Source organism: Macrotis lagotis, chromosome X, assembly GCF_037893015.1.
Source record: "Macrotis lagotis isolate mMagLag1 chromosome X, bilby.v1.9.chrom.fasta, whole genome shotgun sequence".
NCBI lineage: Eukaryota > Metazoa > Chordata > Mammalia > Peramelemorphia > Peramelidae > Macrotis > Macrotis lagotis.
The window spans coordinates 571,247,488-571,267,113 of NC_133666.1; the positions used below are offsets into that span (position 1 = coordinate 571,247,488).

General features: G+C 32.5%; 1 protein-coding gene across 1 annotated transcript in view; it reads right to left on the reverse strand.

Moving 5' to 3' along the window:
- CSMD3 (CUB and Sushi multiple domains 3) overlaps positions 1–19,626 on the reverse strand; it is a 639,662-nt gene that overhangs the window by 21,165 nt on the left and 598,871 nt on the right. The window contains exons 48-52 of the mRNA XM_074202120.1: positions 14,101–14,274; positions 12,510–12,583; positions 8,097–8,208; positions 6,668–6,847; positions 3,195–3,260 (exon numbers count right to left, since the gene is read on the reverse strand). Coding sequence (XP_074058221.1) covers positions 3,195–3,260; positions 6,668–6,847; positions 8,097–8,208; positions 12,510–12,583; positions 14,101–14,274 — 606 coding nt within the window. The remainder of the gene's footprint in view (positions 1–3,194; positions 3,261–6,667; positions 6,848–8,096; positions 8,209–12,509; positions 12,584–14,100; positions 14,275–19,626) is intronic.

Sequence of the window (19,626 nt, forward strand, 5' to 3'; positions counted from 1 at the left end):
AGAATGTAAACTTCTTGAGAGCAGATACTATCTTTTAACATAATGTCTAGTCACTTAATAAAGACTGATAAACTCACTAATGCTTTCTAAGTGGTCTATGATGTAAACTGCAGCATTACTGCAGTTTCTGCCTCTTTCTATCATGTTTCCTTCCATTTGGATTACTTAACATGAGAATATCTTAAATATCTTAATCCTGCACAATACTTATCTTTCTATCACTTGATTTATTGTATTTCTTTTTTAAGGTAAGGCATACTTTTTCTATGATATATTTCACAGTTTTACTTTGACTTTCTGATACCTCTGAAGTTAAATTTGCCATCTTTCATTAAAACTCCTTATTCTTTTTGCTTGTTAATTGTATACTTTTTGCTTGTCCTTTGGACAACTAAATGTAGAAATCTGAAGCTATAGGTTTGAATTGATATGAATCATTAAAAAGTCATATTACAGCAAATAATAAAATTACTATCTAATGTTTCTCTTCCTTCTGTGAACTTCTAGGTGTCTTTAATACTTCTTTCCTCTCAGTCCAAATTTTAGTTACTCTCTTTGATATTCATTTTGATGGATATATGTAGGTTGCTTTCTCCCCCCTCAATTTGCTTTTATTTTAAAACCCTTCCAATTGATTTTCAAGTCACATTTTGATCAACATGATTCAACTTTTGATCTAGAGTTCATACTTCTTGTTTTCTAATTTGAGGTCCTGAAATCCCCATCCTTAATCTAGACTGTATTTTCTTAACCATAAGCTCACTTCCTTGATGTACAACTTGACTTAAAAACTCCATCCCAAAAGGTTACAAATAGTTTATCAGAAAGCCTAAGGCTCTGAAGAATGACGGCTTTCTTGGGGGGAAAGGGGTGTACCAAGAAGAAATGGCAAGCAATTTCACTGATTGAAGGATCAGAAAGAATGATTAAGTACTGGTAGATACAATTTTTTTTTTATTTTAGTGGTATGCAATTTACAATAACCATAAAATCTGAGTTTATTACCTTTGGTTCAATTTTAGTTAATTCATAAGTAATTAGTATCTATTTCATATGATTATTATGTATTTCTAGTTTGCTTGCTCCAAGCTATCCTCAGATTTCATTCTTCAAGAGTTCTTTCTTTTTTTAATTGCCTTTTTCTATAATCTTGCCAGCACGCAAAGAATCAGCCTCATGAAGTAGTCACTTAGGAAATGTGTTTTGAAATGAATTGAGACTTGGACCCCCTATATGACATAAACAATAAAAATGTCCAACCATGTAAAACAGACATATTCTAGCTCTTAATTCAAACTTATATCCACATTAAGATTCCTAAACATAATGTAATTTTTCTTTAAAAATATATTTCCAAAAATATTCCAGTGATTTCAATTTATCATTCCAAATAAAATGACAATAAAATATTTTTTTAAAATTCAAATAATATAAATTTCCTTTGTGTCAAACTCTGAGATGAAAAGGGGTTAAGTTTTTATGGCTTTGTTACTGACATTATCATAATAGTTAAACAAAAACAAAACTGCCTTTGATATAAAGAATATATGATAATGCTCAGATCTATGTCATTACTCTCAACTTCTCGTCTACATTCCTAACTGTTCACTTGACATAGACAATAGATATTATTGCAGCAACCTTTTTTTATTGGCATCTAAAACTAAAGATATTCAAAACAAAAATCTTCATCTTTGAGTAAAAATCTGTCTTTTGCCCTAATATTTTCTATTTCTATGGATGATAGCTCCCTTCATCTTCACCACTCTGTCTTGGAACCTCAGAGAAATCATTAACTCTTCTGTCTCCCCAAACTGCTCATGTTCAACTAACTGACAAGTTCTTTTAATTCTTTCTCCACACTATGTCTCACATACATCTATTCTGCACTCCTATTACAACCAAATAATTTCAGACACACACACATGAAATCTCTCCTGATTCTCCTTCTTACTCTCACCTAACTCCTTGCAGTTCTTAATGTGTTCTCAGTCCAACCTATTTTGAATTCATTTTACATACATTATTTATATTCTTTTGTAATTCCACATTTTCTCTGCAATTAGAATGCAGGCACCTCAAGGGCAGGGGCCTGTTTCAAGTTTGCCTTTGAATCTCAAGTGTACAGTGCAAGGCCAGATACATATATAACACATGCTTGTTCACTAATTGATTCTTTTGTCTATTTTCTCTTTTCCAGGCTACTGCCGCTCTAATCCTTCCCTCACATTGGGCACCTAATAATTAAAATCAATGATCACATTCCTTCTCTTTTCCTTCGATGAAGTCTACTTATATTTTATTTAGTAAGAGAACTCCTTCCTGATTATAGCATTTGAGACTCTTTATAACTTGGCTCCAGTTTTTCCAAACTCACTGTAAACTTTTCCTTTCAAGTACTCAGAATCAAAATCAAACTGAAAATTCCCTGTCCTTATCCTGCTCTCTTCACATATGGGATCAAAAATAAAGGCTTTCTTTTCCTGCAATGTCCAAAATAGATGCCAACTCAGCTATGAAATTTTTCCCAGAACCTTCTAATTCTGCCCTGCCCCACACCCATCTGAAAATTATTTTAACTACAAATTTATCATAGCATTTTGTTTGGGTTTCTCCTTGTCGTTCACTCCATTCTTCCTTGGATCATGAGAATTTATGTCTATGACTCTTCCCTACAATTGGCTATAAGGTTCTTAGGAGTGGTGGTTATGTCATATCTAGCTTAGTAATCTTAGCAACTGATAAGTTTGCTGATTTGAATTTTTTTGGATTAAAATGATTTTAGTTTTCTTTGGTTCATTTTGGTATATATCTAAGTTTTGTAACTATGATTCCAAGTTAGGCATTAAATAAAGACTCTAGACTTTATCCAGACATCAATTCAGGGAACATGCAAAATAGATTTTTAAATCATTTGTTTAAAAGAAATGTAAGTTCAACATATGACACTGAACTGGAACACAGTACAAAATCTTACATTCTTATATAAAAATATTTGGGACATGATTTATTTTGAAACTATCTTTAATGTTTTAGACAATATTTTCATTTTACTATATTGTTAAATTTCATATAGATACTAAGTCTCAGAAGGTAATATTCAGATTCTGTCCCAAGAATCTCAAAATAATGCTTTAGTACTAACTATGAAATCTGTTAATCATGGTTTGCATATCTTGTATTAAGTTACTTACCACTTAATTTTGGACTGGGTGTTCCTAAAGCTGGTCTAGGATCTTTCACCAATATTTTGGAACCAGCTGTTAAAAGAAATGAGAGAATGAGACACACATATAAGTAAGCATAGAATTTGCCATTTAATGTGAAAAATTCTCCATTTTTATTTTCCTTGTGCTATAAGAATTTTCCATTATTACAAGATAAAATACAAAATTTATTCTTTGAATTTGAATGGGACTAATAGTGAAAGTGGGAGTGAGATCAAGAGATTGAGAATATTCTTTTATTCTTTTGAGTTTGGAGCTCAACAGAAGATGCTATTGGAAGCTTCCTTCTACTTGGTTCTTTCTAACCAGGAAGGGTGAACAGCATCAAAAGCAATAATGGTTTTTCAGAAAACAAAAAACTCAAAACAACCTTTTATTAAGTGCTTACTAAATTAAGGCACTGTGTTAAGTGTTACAGTTACAAAGAAGGGGGAAAAAACAGTCCCTTTCCTGAAGGAGTTCACATTCTAATATGAGAAATAGCTAAATAACTGAATACTTCCATAATATATAGTGAGTAGGTGGAAATTATTGTTGTCATGGTTCTTGTAGAGGACCATGACAACAGGGAGGTGATGCCATGACATGAAAGTGAATTGAATTTAAGTGAGGGGGTGTTGTACCAGTCTTATTTCCTCCACTGCACCATCTGGGTTCAGTGGCAAAATATAGATCAGGACAACTGGAGATGGGAGACCTTGGCCTTTTTAACCTATGGTCTTTCCTGATTCTCAGTTTGACTGAGGCAATATCTATGAAGTGGTTAAGGTTAGGTAATAAATGATTCAAAGAAAGGTCTTTTTTCCTAGTCAAAAAAAGGGAAAAGAAATCAATATAGAAAGGGAAGACAGAGTTTCTCTAGTGGCAATTAATCTCAAAAGGAAAGGTACCAATAATTTTAGGGTTGAGAAAAGGTCATAGATAGAATTTAAGGTAATTCTTAAAGGAAGACTTTAAAATGAAGAGGCAAAGGGAAAGCATTACCAGATATGGGGAACAGTCAGGGACAAAAGCATAGAGACAAATAGTAGAATATCAAAAATAAGGAACAGTGAGTAGGTGAACAGAAGAGTTATAACAAAGAATTTTACATTTGATATTAAAGTAAATGGGGAATCACTAGAGTTTAATATGTAGTGGATGACTTGGTCAGAACTATATTTTATGAAGTGGAGGATACATTGGAGTCAGGAGAAAAATAATTCAGGGAAATCAACTGGAAGGCTATGGAAAAATGAAATAGTCCAAGCAAAGGTAATAAGGGTTAAAACTAAGAGGTATGTGTGTCTCTATTATGTAAAACAGAGGAAGAATGATGCTGACAATTGATATTGGTTCTACAGATATACAGAAGAGGTTAGGATTTGAGGGAAAAGATTACTTCTGTTTTATACATTCTGAGCCTGAGATTCATTGGAATATCCAATTTAAAGATGTGTAAAAACAATCGGTGAGGTGGGACTGTTGCTTGGAAGAAAGGCTAGAGCTTGATAGGACTAGATCTGGCAATCATCTACATATAGGCTGAATCCATGGTAGCTAATGAGATTCCCAAGTAATATAATATAAAGAGAAAACAGAAGAAGATAGAGAATCGAGTTTCAAGGAATAACTCATAATTATAGAAAGTCAGATTCCCATATTTAGAAGGGGGAAAAATGGTAAGTTTAGGTAAATTCTATTGAGGCAATCAAAATTCACAAAAAATGTAAGAAATGCATGATTATGTGAAAAATAAGAATAGCTAAGAACATAAAAGGAAAATCTAGTTTGTTCTGGCCACAGAAGATTGATCTGCTAAAGTTACACAAAGAGAAGGTGGTGAAGGAGTTCAATATTAATTTATATTAATTTTTATTTCAAACATTTTCAGGTGCCAGCAAACTAAAAAGGGTTTGCAGGAACCTATATCTATGCTCTACTAGTAATTGTTATATTACCAGTTAACATGATAGAATATAATAGCACACAGTTAAGAGAAGAAAAATAATAAAATTATTCTTGGAAAAGCATGAATTGACTTCTATGAAATAATGAAGAGCAAAATGAACAGAACCAAAAGAACATTGAATACAATAGCAACAATATAATTTTAAGAATAACTTTGATTTAATGTCATTTTATATCTTATAAATTCTCAAATTAACTATAAAGGACTTCACATGTAATACATTATTTACATCCAGAGAAAGAATTGATAAATAGAAGTTTGTCTAGAATGGTTTTATCTATTACATTTATTTTATTTACAAACACACATATTTGCGGTTAAAGGTAGCTATCTCTGAAATGGGGGGGGGGAAGAATAAAGGGAAAAATACTTAATAGCTTTATTATATATTTTAAAGGAATAGCAAATTGTACATAATAGATTTGCAGCTTTTCCCCAATTTACTACTTTATAAAAATGTTTTTTTCTAAGTTGATAGTAAAATAATTAAAATTTTAAAAATCAAAAGGCATCAATAAAATGAGATCTCTTTAAAGAATAAAAAAAGAGAACACTTGATGTAGTATGCTTTGCAGCATCAAAAAAAATTCATAGACTTCTATGAACTTTTGAGAATGAGGTTTACAGTGACTATACAACTTGTTTCTTCATTATCTTATAGTTGACATATTTTAAGAGAATGAGTACCCAAATATCTGTCTCAACCTTTTTACAAAATGTTGAAATAGATAAAGATTTTTGATTCAGTTTCAAATTAATTTCTCTATATTTGGATTTTTGATTTCTAGTAAAACTTTAAAAATCTAAAAAAAACTTAAAAATCAGACACAATCTTACTCTTCTGAATGTGTAACTTCTTAATATATTACTAGTAATGTGTTTCATATGGCAGATAACTAGGGCCACAATAGAATCCTTAATAGAATGAATCAATATAAATCTATCTAAAATTACAAATTTCCCTGCAATACAAATATTCCTCTAAGTCATGTGTCCCCATAATAAAATGCCCACTACTAAGATAATATAAAATTATTAAAATCATATTTCTACACTTCACAAATTTATACTATCCTTGGAATGGATAATCCCTAATGTTATGGGAGTTATCTCTCTATAATAATATGCTTCGATAATTGCTATGGCCAAAAAGTTCATCATTCTGTGGCCAATTGGTCAACAATTTTCTGTAAATTATGCTAAATTTTTTATTCTAAATTATTTATCTGGATTGCCTAATAATTCTATCTTTCCTCACAATTGTTTGATTTTAAACTTTTAAATATCATTGACAATGAGATTGCTAAAATATTGAATTCTTTCTAAATAATCACATTCAAAACACTATCCAATTTCCTTTTGGGGAATAGTCTTTATCTTGGTATAGTTTTTAGTCATGTGGCAATAAATAAAATATTTTTTGTTTAATATTAATGTTGTTACGATAGATTATTAAAATTAACCATAAAAGAAGACTGAAAGAAATTACCTTCACATACTGGAACTTTTCCTGTCCATGTGCTATCAGATCTACAGACCCTATGTTCTGTTCCTCCGGCTAGGAAGAAACCAGGTTGACATGTATATATCAGTGTATAGCCATGAGATGGAAGATCCATTCCTACAACATTTGCATGAGCAGGAGTTTCTGGCTGTTTACAGCTATGTGCTATATGAAGAAAAGAGAAACATGGGAAAATTTCACTGAAACACCAGAAAAAGTCACAAGTTACATTTTTCCTGACATTTTTCCAACTACTAGGAATAACTCATTTCCCCAAGGAAAATAGTTTAGGAGACCATTTAATATTATTTGGATGTTTTAACTTTTTAGTCTAGTAAAATAACTTTGAACAAATGAAGGTACTTGTTTAGTAACCATCATCCTAAGAAATGATGTAAAAATAAAATAATATAACTGAAAAAAATATTCTTTATTCTTAGTTTTCCTATGTAAAATTATGTTAATATCCAAAGATTATCTATAGTAGACTCTCTTTTATATTGTTATAATACCAAAGTCTAACATATAGAGAAGCTGATGTGAAAAACACTTTCTGCTAAAGTAAAATAGTTTTTTTCCCCTTACCAGTTAACAGGGTTCTTTATTTCTACATAACATTTTGAAACATTGGGCCTATTCTCTTCTCCTTCACCAACAAGGGGAGTTCTTTTCCTCTCAAAGCAATGATTTCATCTGACTTTCTCCCTTCTTTCTCACTTTCACCAAAACAAAAGAAAACACAACAAACAAAACCCCCAGGGAAATGCAAATCCATTCTTGTTTTTACATTTCCAAACCATGGAGTGTCCCTTAGGATTGTGACCTTCCTAAGGAAGCAAATCAAGTTCAGGACATGCTTAGAGGAAGAGATTTGTATTCAGAGAAGTCCTCTAAGGTAAAGGCATTCTAGGCTCCTAAACAAACTCATATTCTCCTATTTCAGTCAGAATCTCAAGAGCTTAGAGGTTGAAGGCTGAAATGGATTCCTTTATAGACTGTCTTAGTAATTATTAGGATAACAGATAGACTTTCAAAAGAAACCACTGAACTTTCCTGAAACTCGTTTTTTCTAATTTGCAAAATGGGAATAATAATAATAATCATAGTATCTATCTCACAGGATTATTGTGAGGATTAAATAGGAAAACATATGAAGGTGCTTTGGAAAGTTTAAAGTACTATATGAATGTCAATTATTGTTGTATTAAAAGGACTTAAAGCAGAATGAAAAAATGGGTTGATATATTTCAATTATATTTCAAGGATTTTTCCCTATATATTGGGCTTTGATTAATCAAAACTGAGTGATGAATACTTTCATAATGACCATATCTATATTGTACTTATTGAAATTTATTTTCAAATAGGAGAGAGAGACGAAAAAAATGTCAATTTTTCTTCAGCTAATACTCACGGATACATTCTGGCTGAATTCCACTCCATGTGAGGTCAGGAAGGCAAGTTCGTGTTGTTGAACCTTGTAAAAGGTGTCCTTTTTTGCAATGAAACTGCACAATATTTCCCACCTATTTAAAAATCCAGGGGGAAAGAAGAGAATCATTTAAAAGAAATTTCCATTATCGCTAGGATGAAAAGCTACAGGATGAAAAGTTACACTAGACCCTAAGGGAAAATTTTTTTTTAAAAATATGAATGTGAGAAAATTAGAAACAGAACAATAAATATTAAAAGAAAATAAGATAAACTAAATATCTAATAAAAATTATGCAACTTCTTAATCATATTAGAAATAGTAAAAATATAACAAATAAGCTTGTATGTTAAGTTTGAAGAATGATGAATGATACAAATGCTAAACCTATTCTGAGGAAAGAAGCACCCCTAGGGAAACTGAGGAAAACTTCATCATGGTGGTAGGGTTAAAACTGAATTTCAAAGGAAGGTCAGGACTTAGAAAAACTCAGAGGAAGGGAACTATTCTGAATATGTTTGGAAACTTTAAAGTACTAAATGAATGTCAATTAGTGTTGTGATTTAATAATCAATAAAATTTAACCAACAATAAAAGGGCTTCAAACAGAATGGAAAAATGGATTGCTCTATTTTAGTTATATTTTGTGGGATATGTACAATTAAATGAGGGGGAAAATAGAGTTGAAATTATTTGGGGTCAGGTGGAAGAGAGTCTTGAGCAATAATAAATTTAGACCTAACTCTAACTAGCAAGCAGTTAATGGGGAAAAGAACTCTGAATTCAAATAAGTATGGTCTGAGAAGTATCTGTAATGAGACACGGTAACCTATAATATTCATGAAGTCTTAGAGAGCTTTAAGAGATGTGTAGATATATATGACAGATTCATTTAGGCAGTCACATTTAACGAAGTATACTTAAAAGCTTGATCATATCCAGAGAAGAGAGAGCATTATAGTATCAGACATGACATGATACTTACAAGGATCAGTTGAAGAAAGTGGGTGGGAATTTTTAACTTGGAAAAATGATAGGGTATAGACTAAGGGTGATATTAATTAATATAAGTCTATCTCATAAAATTAAGTCTATCCTCAGTCACTTGGAAGGATTGTCATTTAAATTTGGTCTGATGGTTGTTATTCAGTCACTTCAGTCATGTGCTGCACTTTGTGATCCTATTTGGGTTTTCTTGGCAAAGATATGGAGTGGTTAGAACAGCAACAAATATATACACAATCTTAATTACATTAAAATAAATTCTCAGGTGAACATGGAAATTGGAGCAGTTTGAATTTTAACAATTAGCAATTGAACATATCCAAAGAGACATGTTTGATAGATACTATCTTTACTAAGTCCTTCATTTTTTCTGCTTTTTAGCAACTGTTTGCTGTTCATTAGGAGATACTTCATTAATTTTGATTATGATAAAGCACCATATCTCTTGGTCAGTTTAGCTATCCGTCCATCCATCCATCCATCCATCCATCCATCCATCTGTCTCTGTCTGACTGTATGTCTAAGCTTTTACAAAATTTAATGAATATTAATTTTTTGGTAGCAAAGTTATAGAAAATTATTTATATGGCTAGTGTTTTGCCATGTCATTTTGTCCATTAAAGCAAAGATTCTTAATCTAGTGACTGTGAACTTTAAAATTATTCTGCTTACTATATTTAAATGCGATTGGTTTCCTTTATAATATCATGTGTTTGATTTAAAAAATTTTACAAGTATTATATTGATAAGGAATCTAGAAGTACAACTGTATTTTAATCACATAACCTTTAAATATGTGTGTATGTGTGTGTGTGTGTGTGTGTGTGTGTGTGTGTGTAGTTTGCCTGTGATTGATGTAATTTCTCTCTATACATATAAAATTTAAAATCATTGATTATTTTTATTACTTTAGTTTTTTGGTTAAAAATATATCAAACATTACAATTTTGGAAATAGATAGCTTACAAATAAAAGAATTAGAGAGGGGACAGCTAGGTGGTGCAGTGGATATTACATCAGTCCTGGAGTCAGAAGGACCTGAGTTCAAATCCAGGATCAACACTTAATAATTACCTAGCTGTGTGGCAAGTCACTTAACCCCACTGACAAATAAATAAAAAGTTAAAAAGTTTTTAAAAAAGAATTAGAGAAAGTATTATTGAATGCTGCATTTTTTTGATATATTATGTCAGAATAAGACATAGTATAATTGGTACTGTTGTTTTTATGATATTCAATGAATATAAATATCATTCCTTGTTGTCAATAGATCTTACTCTATAAGACCAGAAATATGGGTGAAAAAGATTAAATGGATATATAAAGAATTTTGAAGAATTTATTTTTATGTTCACTGTCATGAATTTTGCCCAGGTTAATTAATATTACCTCTATTGAAAGTACTTAAATTTTTTTTTCAATTCTTTTGTCCTGTTCTCCAAATAATAAATCTCATTTGTTCTTCTTCAATGAAATTTTTAGACCAAAGAATTTGTCATCATTAGATCTACTATGTATACTGTCCAGTATTTTGACACTGATTTACTTTTTGACTAAAGCAAATCATGTAATCTCTGTTTTGGTCTAGTCATCCATTTCATGGAATTTAGATGAACTGATAAATGCTTTTAAATAACTGTGAATCTGAAGTGCTCTATGAAAACTAATATAACAGAGATGGAAGTACTCTCTTACTTTTTTTGTTAACACCTGTATAGGATTCAAGTATTTTGGAACTATTGGAAAACCTATGAAATCAATGCCCATGCTGTGACTGAACTGCAGATAAATGAAAACTATTCTTAGTAACAGCAATGTGGAACATTTGATGAGTGTTCCCTTTTAAAATGGCTGTTCTTCAGGCTTACATTGAATTTCATACAAAATAGCATCACTAGGAAAAACTCTGTCACAGATTACAATTGGACAGTGTGTAAATTGGCTATTTCCTTTTTTTTGAATTCAGTATGTACTTTGGTTCCCTTTAGCTCCTTAAATGGAAAAGTTGCTGACTCTCTAGCTAAAACCTAAATTGGAAAAAAGACAGAGCAAGAATGTCTGCTACACATGACTGAACATGCTAAAGAATTCTATTATAACAATTCAACTACATGTTGCACAATAATAGGTTGTGGTCAAATTGTCCTCAGAAATTTCCCACATCAATAACAATGTCTAAGAAAATATTGGAAACTAGCAATCCAGTATTACTTTGCTGAATATCCAGAGTAAGTGTTTGTTCACTCTTTGTCTTGGGAAGCTCTATCCTGGCTAAGTTCCTACTTAAATTCTTCTAAGATCATACTTTGTTCTACTTATTCACCTCTAGTCTCATTACCCATCCACTTTCATGCTGCCTGAACTATCTAGTCACTTACTGCCCTCTGTTTTTCTCTATTTTTCCCTTCAGTTATTCTTATTTCCTGACACTTTTTATCTAATATTTTTATCCTTCCTCTGATCTCCATTCTCACTGCAACTTTCATTATAATGGCTTCCTGTTTACTTTTCCCTGCTTATAATTGAGTGTCTAGGTGCAAGCAAGGCAGTTAAAATGACTTCTGAATTTTTGTGAATTTGTAATAGCTAAACCTATGAATATCTAGATTAACACTGTTCCTGATTCTTATTTCAGCAGAAAATTTCTGTACTAAAGTTAAAAAATCTATATAAGGCACTGTCTGACATTTTTTAAGTGTGTAAACTGTTGACAAGCATTCATATAAATGACACAGAAAGCATTTAAAAGCAAAGTCCTTTAGTCATTGAAAAAGAAGAAAAACTTGCAGCTTTATAAACAGGCTTTATATGTCTGCATCTAAACTTAGGAACAGCTAATTGGCTAGACTTTTAATTCTCCAGTTTATAAACGGGTATTGTAATCAATTTGCAGCTCTACACATTAAGATATATAAGCATATGGATTCACACATACACATACACATAGATACATATATTTATGAATCAGAAAAGGTCCATGGAAAGAGGAAAACAATATCTCCAAGAACAAATTTAAAGAACTGAATTTTTTTTTTAACTCAGGACAAGCAAGACATTTCTAATAATGAGAATTAATAAATAATAGGGATCACTACTAATTAATACTGTCAAATCTTTAAGGGTAGGCAAAGTGGGACCCTGTCTTGTGTCAAGCATCTGATTTAAATAAATCTTTGAAAGTTTATTCTAGTTAGAATTCTATGAAAATAGAAGAATATGTAAAAAAAAGAAAATATATAAATTCTCAGCAAAAAGATGTCAAAATAAAAGCAATTTTGTGGCTTGGTTTGGTTTACCAAAGATAAAGCATTTTCTTTAATAGTAAACTTTCTAATTAGATTTTCATTGTCAAATTAAACCTTTTTTGAAACACATATTTAAAATACCCACTTGAAATCCAAATGTATTGTTCTGTGATCCATGACGTGGTACTCCCGGGTTTTCACATGATGTGCGAGTGGGCTCTGAAGTAAAGTTAAAAGCAAATTATGCCTCTGAAAGTTAAAATAAATCTACATCTGTCATAAATCAATTTTAAATTAACTGTGGTGGAGTGGACCCAGTGGAAGAATGATTAACATGATAATATTTCATAGATTATATAAAACTAAAATCAAATGTAATGTTCTTGGAGATTAGAGAATGAGACCAATGGTCCATTTAAATGCACCCAATATGATCATCATTTGATAAGTTACATAAGTACCTATTTTGAGGCCCAACAGGGGATTGGGAGAGGAGTGTGGTATTGTGGTAGCAATATATATTTTCTTTTTCAGCCAAATATGGTTTGTTAAGATTTTTAATTGCTAAGTAAACACATGATAAGTTATGCTTAGGCCCTTTTGTTTTCTTTGCAGTAGACAGGGCTAACAGTTTTGAGAACAGTATATAAAAGTTAAATTGAGGACAATAATGCCCAGAAGTATACATCACCTCCTTTTGAATTATCAGATAAAAGATTGGATAAGTTATCTATAAATAATGTTAAAGTGTAGGAAGGTAGATTGTTCCAGCTTTCTTTTACTTCCTGGTCTATCAAAGTCAACAGAAACTTTTAACCATTACTTAATGGCAAGTGATTTTGCAATTCAAAAACTAGATTATGAAACTGATAGACAATAGCCATTTTGAAATTTTTCTTCATTTTGATATTTACAGCTGATATCTAATCCTTACATTGTTTTTAAAGGATTAGAAAAAAACTTTTATTCCTAAAAAGTTCATGTAAGGACCAAAGTTAAAAACTGTATGTGCTATCAGAAGAGAGAGGCAACTCTTCCCTTTCAGAAGTCAAAATTTCCTCTAGAAACAAATATGTAAGCATTATGAATGACCTCTGGGATTTAACTTGAATTTGCTGAAATTTTGGGCATGGTTATACTCACTGTGGTGCATAGGATTTTCTAAGATGGGTTATTAAGAGCCCCCCTAAGACAATCTTTATTACTCAAATACTATTGCTCAAGTAGACCATAGTTACATATAATTGTTGTCCCTTTTCCATATTGCTTAATCTTATCTAGAATAAATATATCAAAATTCCTAAATACCTATAATCTAATATTCCAAACACTTACATATGTCTCCCTATCATAAAATAATAAGATTATTTCCAATAATTTTTTCTAGGAAAGTGATTTAAAAAAACAAAAACAAAAATTCTCACAGTACTCAATTCTCAGTATCCTAATGTTATTTATTAATTTAAATTTTCCTAAATTTTTTTTAGTATTTTACAAGGCAAATAGGGTTAAGTGGCTTGCCCAAGACCATACACCCAGGTAATTATTAAGTGTCTGAGGCCAGATTTGAACTCAGGTACTCCTGACTCCAGGGCCAGTGCTCTATCCACTGTGCCACCTAGCCAGCCCAAATTTTCCTAAATTTATGTGAATCTCCTGGCTCTCTAACAAAAATACCCCCAACATTTTTAGCATTTATCAATTCCAAAATGGTTGATCATCAAATTGTCTTTTACCTATGCAATGAGGTGATGAACCACTCCAAGTTCCATCAGCTTGGCATATTCTTGTACTTGATCCCACTAAAATAAAAGGGGCATTACAGCTAAAGGAGACTTCTGATTGGTAGATGAAACTTTTGCCTTCTCTTTTCCCTTGTGCAGGAACTCCAGGATCACCACAAAATTTTGCTATGAGGGAAAAAAAAGAATGATGTGTTAAAAAAACTTTTAGATTTATTTATATTTTAATAAACTTGTTTATTGTCTTAAATATTTAAAAAGTACTTTACAAATAGGATTTCAATTGATCCTTACAACAGCCTTATGAGTAGGTGCTACTATTACTTTCATTGTACAGTTGAAGAAACTAGAGCAAATGGTGTAATTTTTTCAAGCTCACACAGCTAGTAAGTGTCTAAGATGGGATTTGTATTCATGGTTTCCTGACTCTAGGTCCAATTCTATCCTGAATGACCTAGTTGCCTGAAAATGAACAAACAGTACAATATTATTTAATAACTTTCAAGTGATTTCTGTGATAAATTGTCATACAAGAGAATATTCAGCAGCAATTTTCTTTTAGTCACTGCTTTCTTATTTATTTCTATGTATGCACATATTTATATTTATAGAAAATGATGTAGATTTGATGGATGTAAGAACACATTAAGTGCCATATGACTATATATTTAACTATTCCAAATGATTATCATGGTTCTAATTTTTCAGTCACATTGAATAGTTTAGCAAAAATTAAATATATGCAAGCTAGTATTTCTTAATATTTCTACCTCCATCATGATACAATTATCTGAAAAAAAGAATTTTTTTTTTGACTGAGTTATGCCAAAAAAGAGAAATTTGGATTTCTCTGTTGTCTCCTCCCGTAGGATAGTATAGAGGTAAGAGCTTGCAGCCAGGGAAACATATGGACTTCTCTTGCCTGAGAAACAAGAGTTGTATGACCTTAGGCAAATGGTGTATTGTATCCCTCTGGGCCTCAATTTCCTTATCTATAAAGTAAGAGGCTTTGACTTGATTTCTAATATCATTTCCAGCTCTAGAACAATGGTCCTATGTCTTTTGATATATTCACAGAAATAATTATCTTCTTTATCCCCTATGTAAGAAGTCTGACACAGCTTAGAGCCCACTGGTTGCTGTGAAATCATTGGTCTGTCGCTGCCATGGCAACTTCAGGAAGGACTTAAAATTCAATAAATCTAGAAGCTTTTTAGGAGTGAATTAATTAAATGTTTGACCAACTATAGCAGGTTAATTTTAAGTTGATAATTTTGGATGACCCATTAGTGATGTTATAAAGATTTAGAGGAACATGAATTTTAAAGTCTTACATTTTTTAAAACAATCATAAGGTTATAATTAGAAGGGGCTGGCAAAAAATATCCATTTCAGCCACTTCATTTTATAAAAAAAATAAAAGAAAGAAAATATGATCAGTCTGGAAATTGGAATGTGAGTTCTTCAAGGGCAAAGATCATGATCTGGCCTTTCTTTTTGTCTCCAGAATTTAGTATAATGCCTAAAACACAATAAATTGTCATTGACTGCCTATTATTGTTTCTTAGTCAGTCAAATCCAACTCTTTTTGATCCCATTTGGGGTTTTCTTGGGCAAAGATACTGGGATGGTTTGTTATATCCTTCTCTAACTGATTTCAAAAATGAGGAAACTGAGGCCTTTCCCAACATAGTGAAGTGACTTGACCAGGGTGACATAGATAGGAAGAGGAGTCTTCCGGATCCTAGCTCAGCACTCTATCCACTGTGCCCACCTAGCAGCCTTGATTTCCTGTTAGCAAATGTCAGAGTTAGTATTATAACTTTCTCTCTTTATTCCTTTTCTAGTGTTCTTTTTATTAGGTTACATTGCTTTATTCTTTCTTCAGATGCTATCAATTTTCCATCTATATGGCACCTCTGGTTGCTGATTCCCAAATATAGTTTTGCATATTTCAATTCACCAAATCATTCCTATGAGTACTCTCTTTCACAGCCTGTTTCCTTAGTAATTTCCCCATCAATTTTGGCTCCACTTAACTATATCAGGCTTTTTTTCTCTTTTTTTTATTTTACAAAGAAAAGAAAAGAGGGTATAATGATATTCCTGGATAACCTTTTCCTATTAGTTTCCTCTTACAGGGTGCTTTCCCCATTTATCCTCCTTCTTCTCTTTTTGTTTTCTCTCTATCTTTCTATTATATTTCTTTCTCTCCCTCTCCTATTCCTCTCTCCAATTAATCTACCTAGGTCTGACCATATCACATACCCCATCCACAAATAAGCTCCAGTCTACATATTCCTTCTAGGATAAAATATTCCCCAAAATAAATAAAAAATACTTAAAATTTCATTAAAATGAAAACATGTATATATACATGTATATAGATAAAATGTATGCACATACATGTATATATACTCATATAAATATTTACATGTATATGCATTTATACACACATATAGGAGTACATTATTAAAACCTATACCTGTACTAAGATTTTTGAGACAATGTGAGTATTTATATACATAACTATATCTATATCTATATCTATGTATACAAATTTGAATATGAAACATTCTGTATTAAATTTTCTTTAAGGAGTTTATTTCTAACCTGTCTCCTTATCCTCTACAATACAGTTTTTCTTATACTTTACTATATCAATGTACTCTACAATCCAGTGACATTCTGAGTTCCTTTGGTGTTCTTTCATCTCCCAACTTGAGACATTTTTCCTGACTATCTTCCATCACTAGAATTCTCTATTTCCTGGCTTCTGTGGCTTTCTTGAAGTCTCAGCTAAAAATCATCCTTTGGTAAAAAACCTATTCCATTAATACTTGTTCCTTTCCTCTGATATTACTTCTAAGTTAAACTGTATCTTTTGTTTGTGTATAGTTTTTGGAAAGTTGTCTCCACTACTACATGAGTTTTCTGAAGATGCTGTGAGGTGGGGGTTTGCTTTGGCTTTTCTTTTTAGCCCTAGTGTTTACCCCAAGTCTGACACATACAAATTAATCCATAAATGTTGGTTAACTTAGCTGGTTCAGTTCTTATTTATGACAGAAGCTACTGGCATTTGCTACTATGTCTGAAGAACCTCTAGAGGGAATTGACTGTCAATGTTGCAGTGAACTAATAATTTGACTGCTTATATCCATTCGCTTCCTAATCCACACAAAACTTTAAACTTATAGTATAATGAACTATATTGGATAAAGTTATAAAATTATGCAACAATGAGTTCATATCTGATAGGATTCATCTAGATTGAATGTTAGAAGCATATTATCAGTGGAGCCAAGGTGGCGGCATGAAGGTAGCATTTTGAACGCCTTCCCTCCCCAAACTCCAAAAGCCAACAAATTATGATTCTAGCCAAAATTTAGAGGGGCAGAACACACAGAAAGACTGAGTAATACATTTTCCCAGTCCAAGATAACTGGAGATTCATTGGGAAAGGTTCGTTTCACCAGGACCAGGGGTTGGAAAAAGCCTCAGAAGCAGCATATCCCTGGAACAACTTGAAGGGGTGGGGAAAGAATTCTGCTGCACCAGAATGAGTGTGGAGTGAGGAGCACTGGCCGCAGAATCTGCAGTGAGAATCTGGAGAAAGCAGCCTCCACCCCCAGAGCAAAGCCCACAGATGGTATGGGGCTCAGGGAAGACTGCAGAGATTTCTCTGCTCTTTCTTGGGATAGGACTCTGCTGTTTGCCCACATTCAGATACAAGTTGCAGTTTGGGCCTCCAAGCAGGACCCCTCCTTACATCTCCAGGGCAGAGGGAAGGGGGGGGGGGGTCATCTACATATCAAAGCACAAGCAAAGGAGCTAAGAACTTGGAGGAGTGAAGGTCCCAATGAAGGAAGAGAAAAATTAGAAGAAAGGGATGAGATAAGGGGGAATGGGGAGGGGGGAAGGGGGGAATATGTGGTAGAAGAGAAGGAAGATTAAGGGAGAGGGTACTCAGATACAACATACTTTTGGACAGGGCCAGCATGAAAGGAGAGAGAGAGAGACTAAAATGAGAGTGGGGAGGAATAGAGTGGAGGTACAGCTAGTAAAACAACCCCAAAACCTTGGAAGTGCTGTCTTGGGCTGAGGAAATGAGTAAACAACAGAAAAAGAAGAATCTGACCATAGAGAATTACTTTAGTCCCATGGAAAATCAAAACACATACTCAGATGACAACAAAATTGAAGCTTCCATATCCAAAACCTCCAAGAGAAACAGAAAATGGGCTCACACTAGGGATGAGCTCAAAAAAAAAAAAGACTTTAAAAAGCAATTAAGGTAGGTGGAGGAAAAATTGGGAGGAGAAATGAGAGCAATGCAGATAAATCATGAAAACCAAATCAACAGCTTGTGAAAGAAATACAAAAAAAAATTTTGAAGAAAATAATATGTTAAACACCAGTTTAAGTCTAATGGAAAAAAGCAAAACAAAAGGCAAATGAGGAGAAGAATGCCTTAAAAAGCAGAATTGGTCAGCTAGAAAAGGAGATGAAAAAGCTCTCTGAAGAAAATAACTCCTTCAAATGCAGAATGGAACTAAAGGAAGCTGATGACTTTGCAAGAAATCAAGAAGAAATAAAACTCTTCCAAAAAAAGCCAAAAATTAGAAGAAAATATAAAATATCTCATTGGAAAACCAATCAAACTCAAAAACAGATCCAGAAGAAATAATTAAAAATTATTGAGCTATCTGAAAGCCATGATCAGGAGAAGAACCTAGACTTCATTTTTCAAGAAATAATAATGCAAAATTGCCCTGAGATCCTAGAAGCAGAGGGTAAACTAGAAATTGAGGCTATTCACTGGTCACCTCCTCAAAGAGATCCCAAAAGAAAAACTTCCAGGAATATTATAGCCAAATTCCAAAACTCCCAAATCAAAGAGAAAATTCTAAAAGCTTCCAGAAACAAACAATTCAACTACAGAGGCTACATAGTCAGTATTACACAGGATCTGGCAGCATCTATATTAAAGGCTTGTAAGGGATTGGAATACAATATTCTGGAAGGCAAAAGATTTTGGTTTACAGCTGAGAATCAACTACCCAGCAAAACTGAACATCCTCTTTCAGGGAAAAAGATGGACTTTCAATGAAACAGGGAACTTTCAAACTTTTCTATTGAAACAACCAGAGCTGAACAGAAAGTTAGATCTCCAAATATAGAACTCTGGTGAACCATAGAGGGGTTGGATGAGAAGGACTAACTATGAGGAACTGAATGATATTGAACTGTTTGTATTCCTGCATGGTAAGAAGATATTGATAACTCTTATAACCTTTCTCATTTTTAAGAGCTGTTAGAAGGAGCATATATAGACAGAACACAGGAAGGAGAGGAATATAATGGTATAATATAGTAGAAAGATGGCGTCAGTGAGTGATAAAGGAAAGTACTGGGAGGAAGGGAAAGGAGATGAAGAAGCAGCAGCTAAGAAATTTCACATAAGAGTCAAGAAAAAGCTTTTTGGGGGCAGAGCCAAGATGGCGACATGAAGGGATCAAG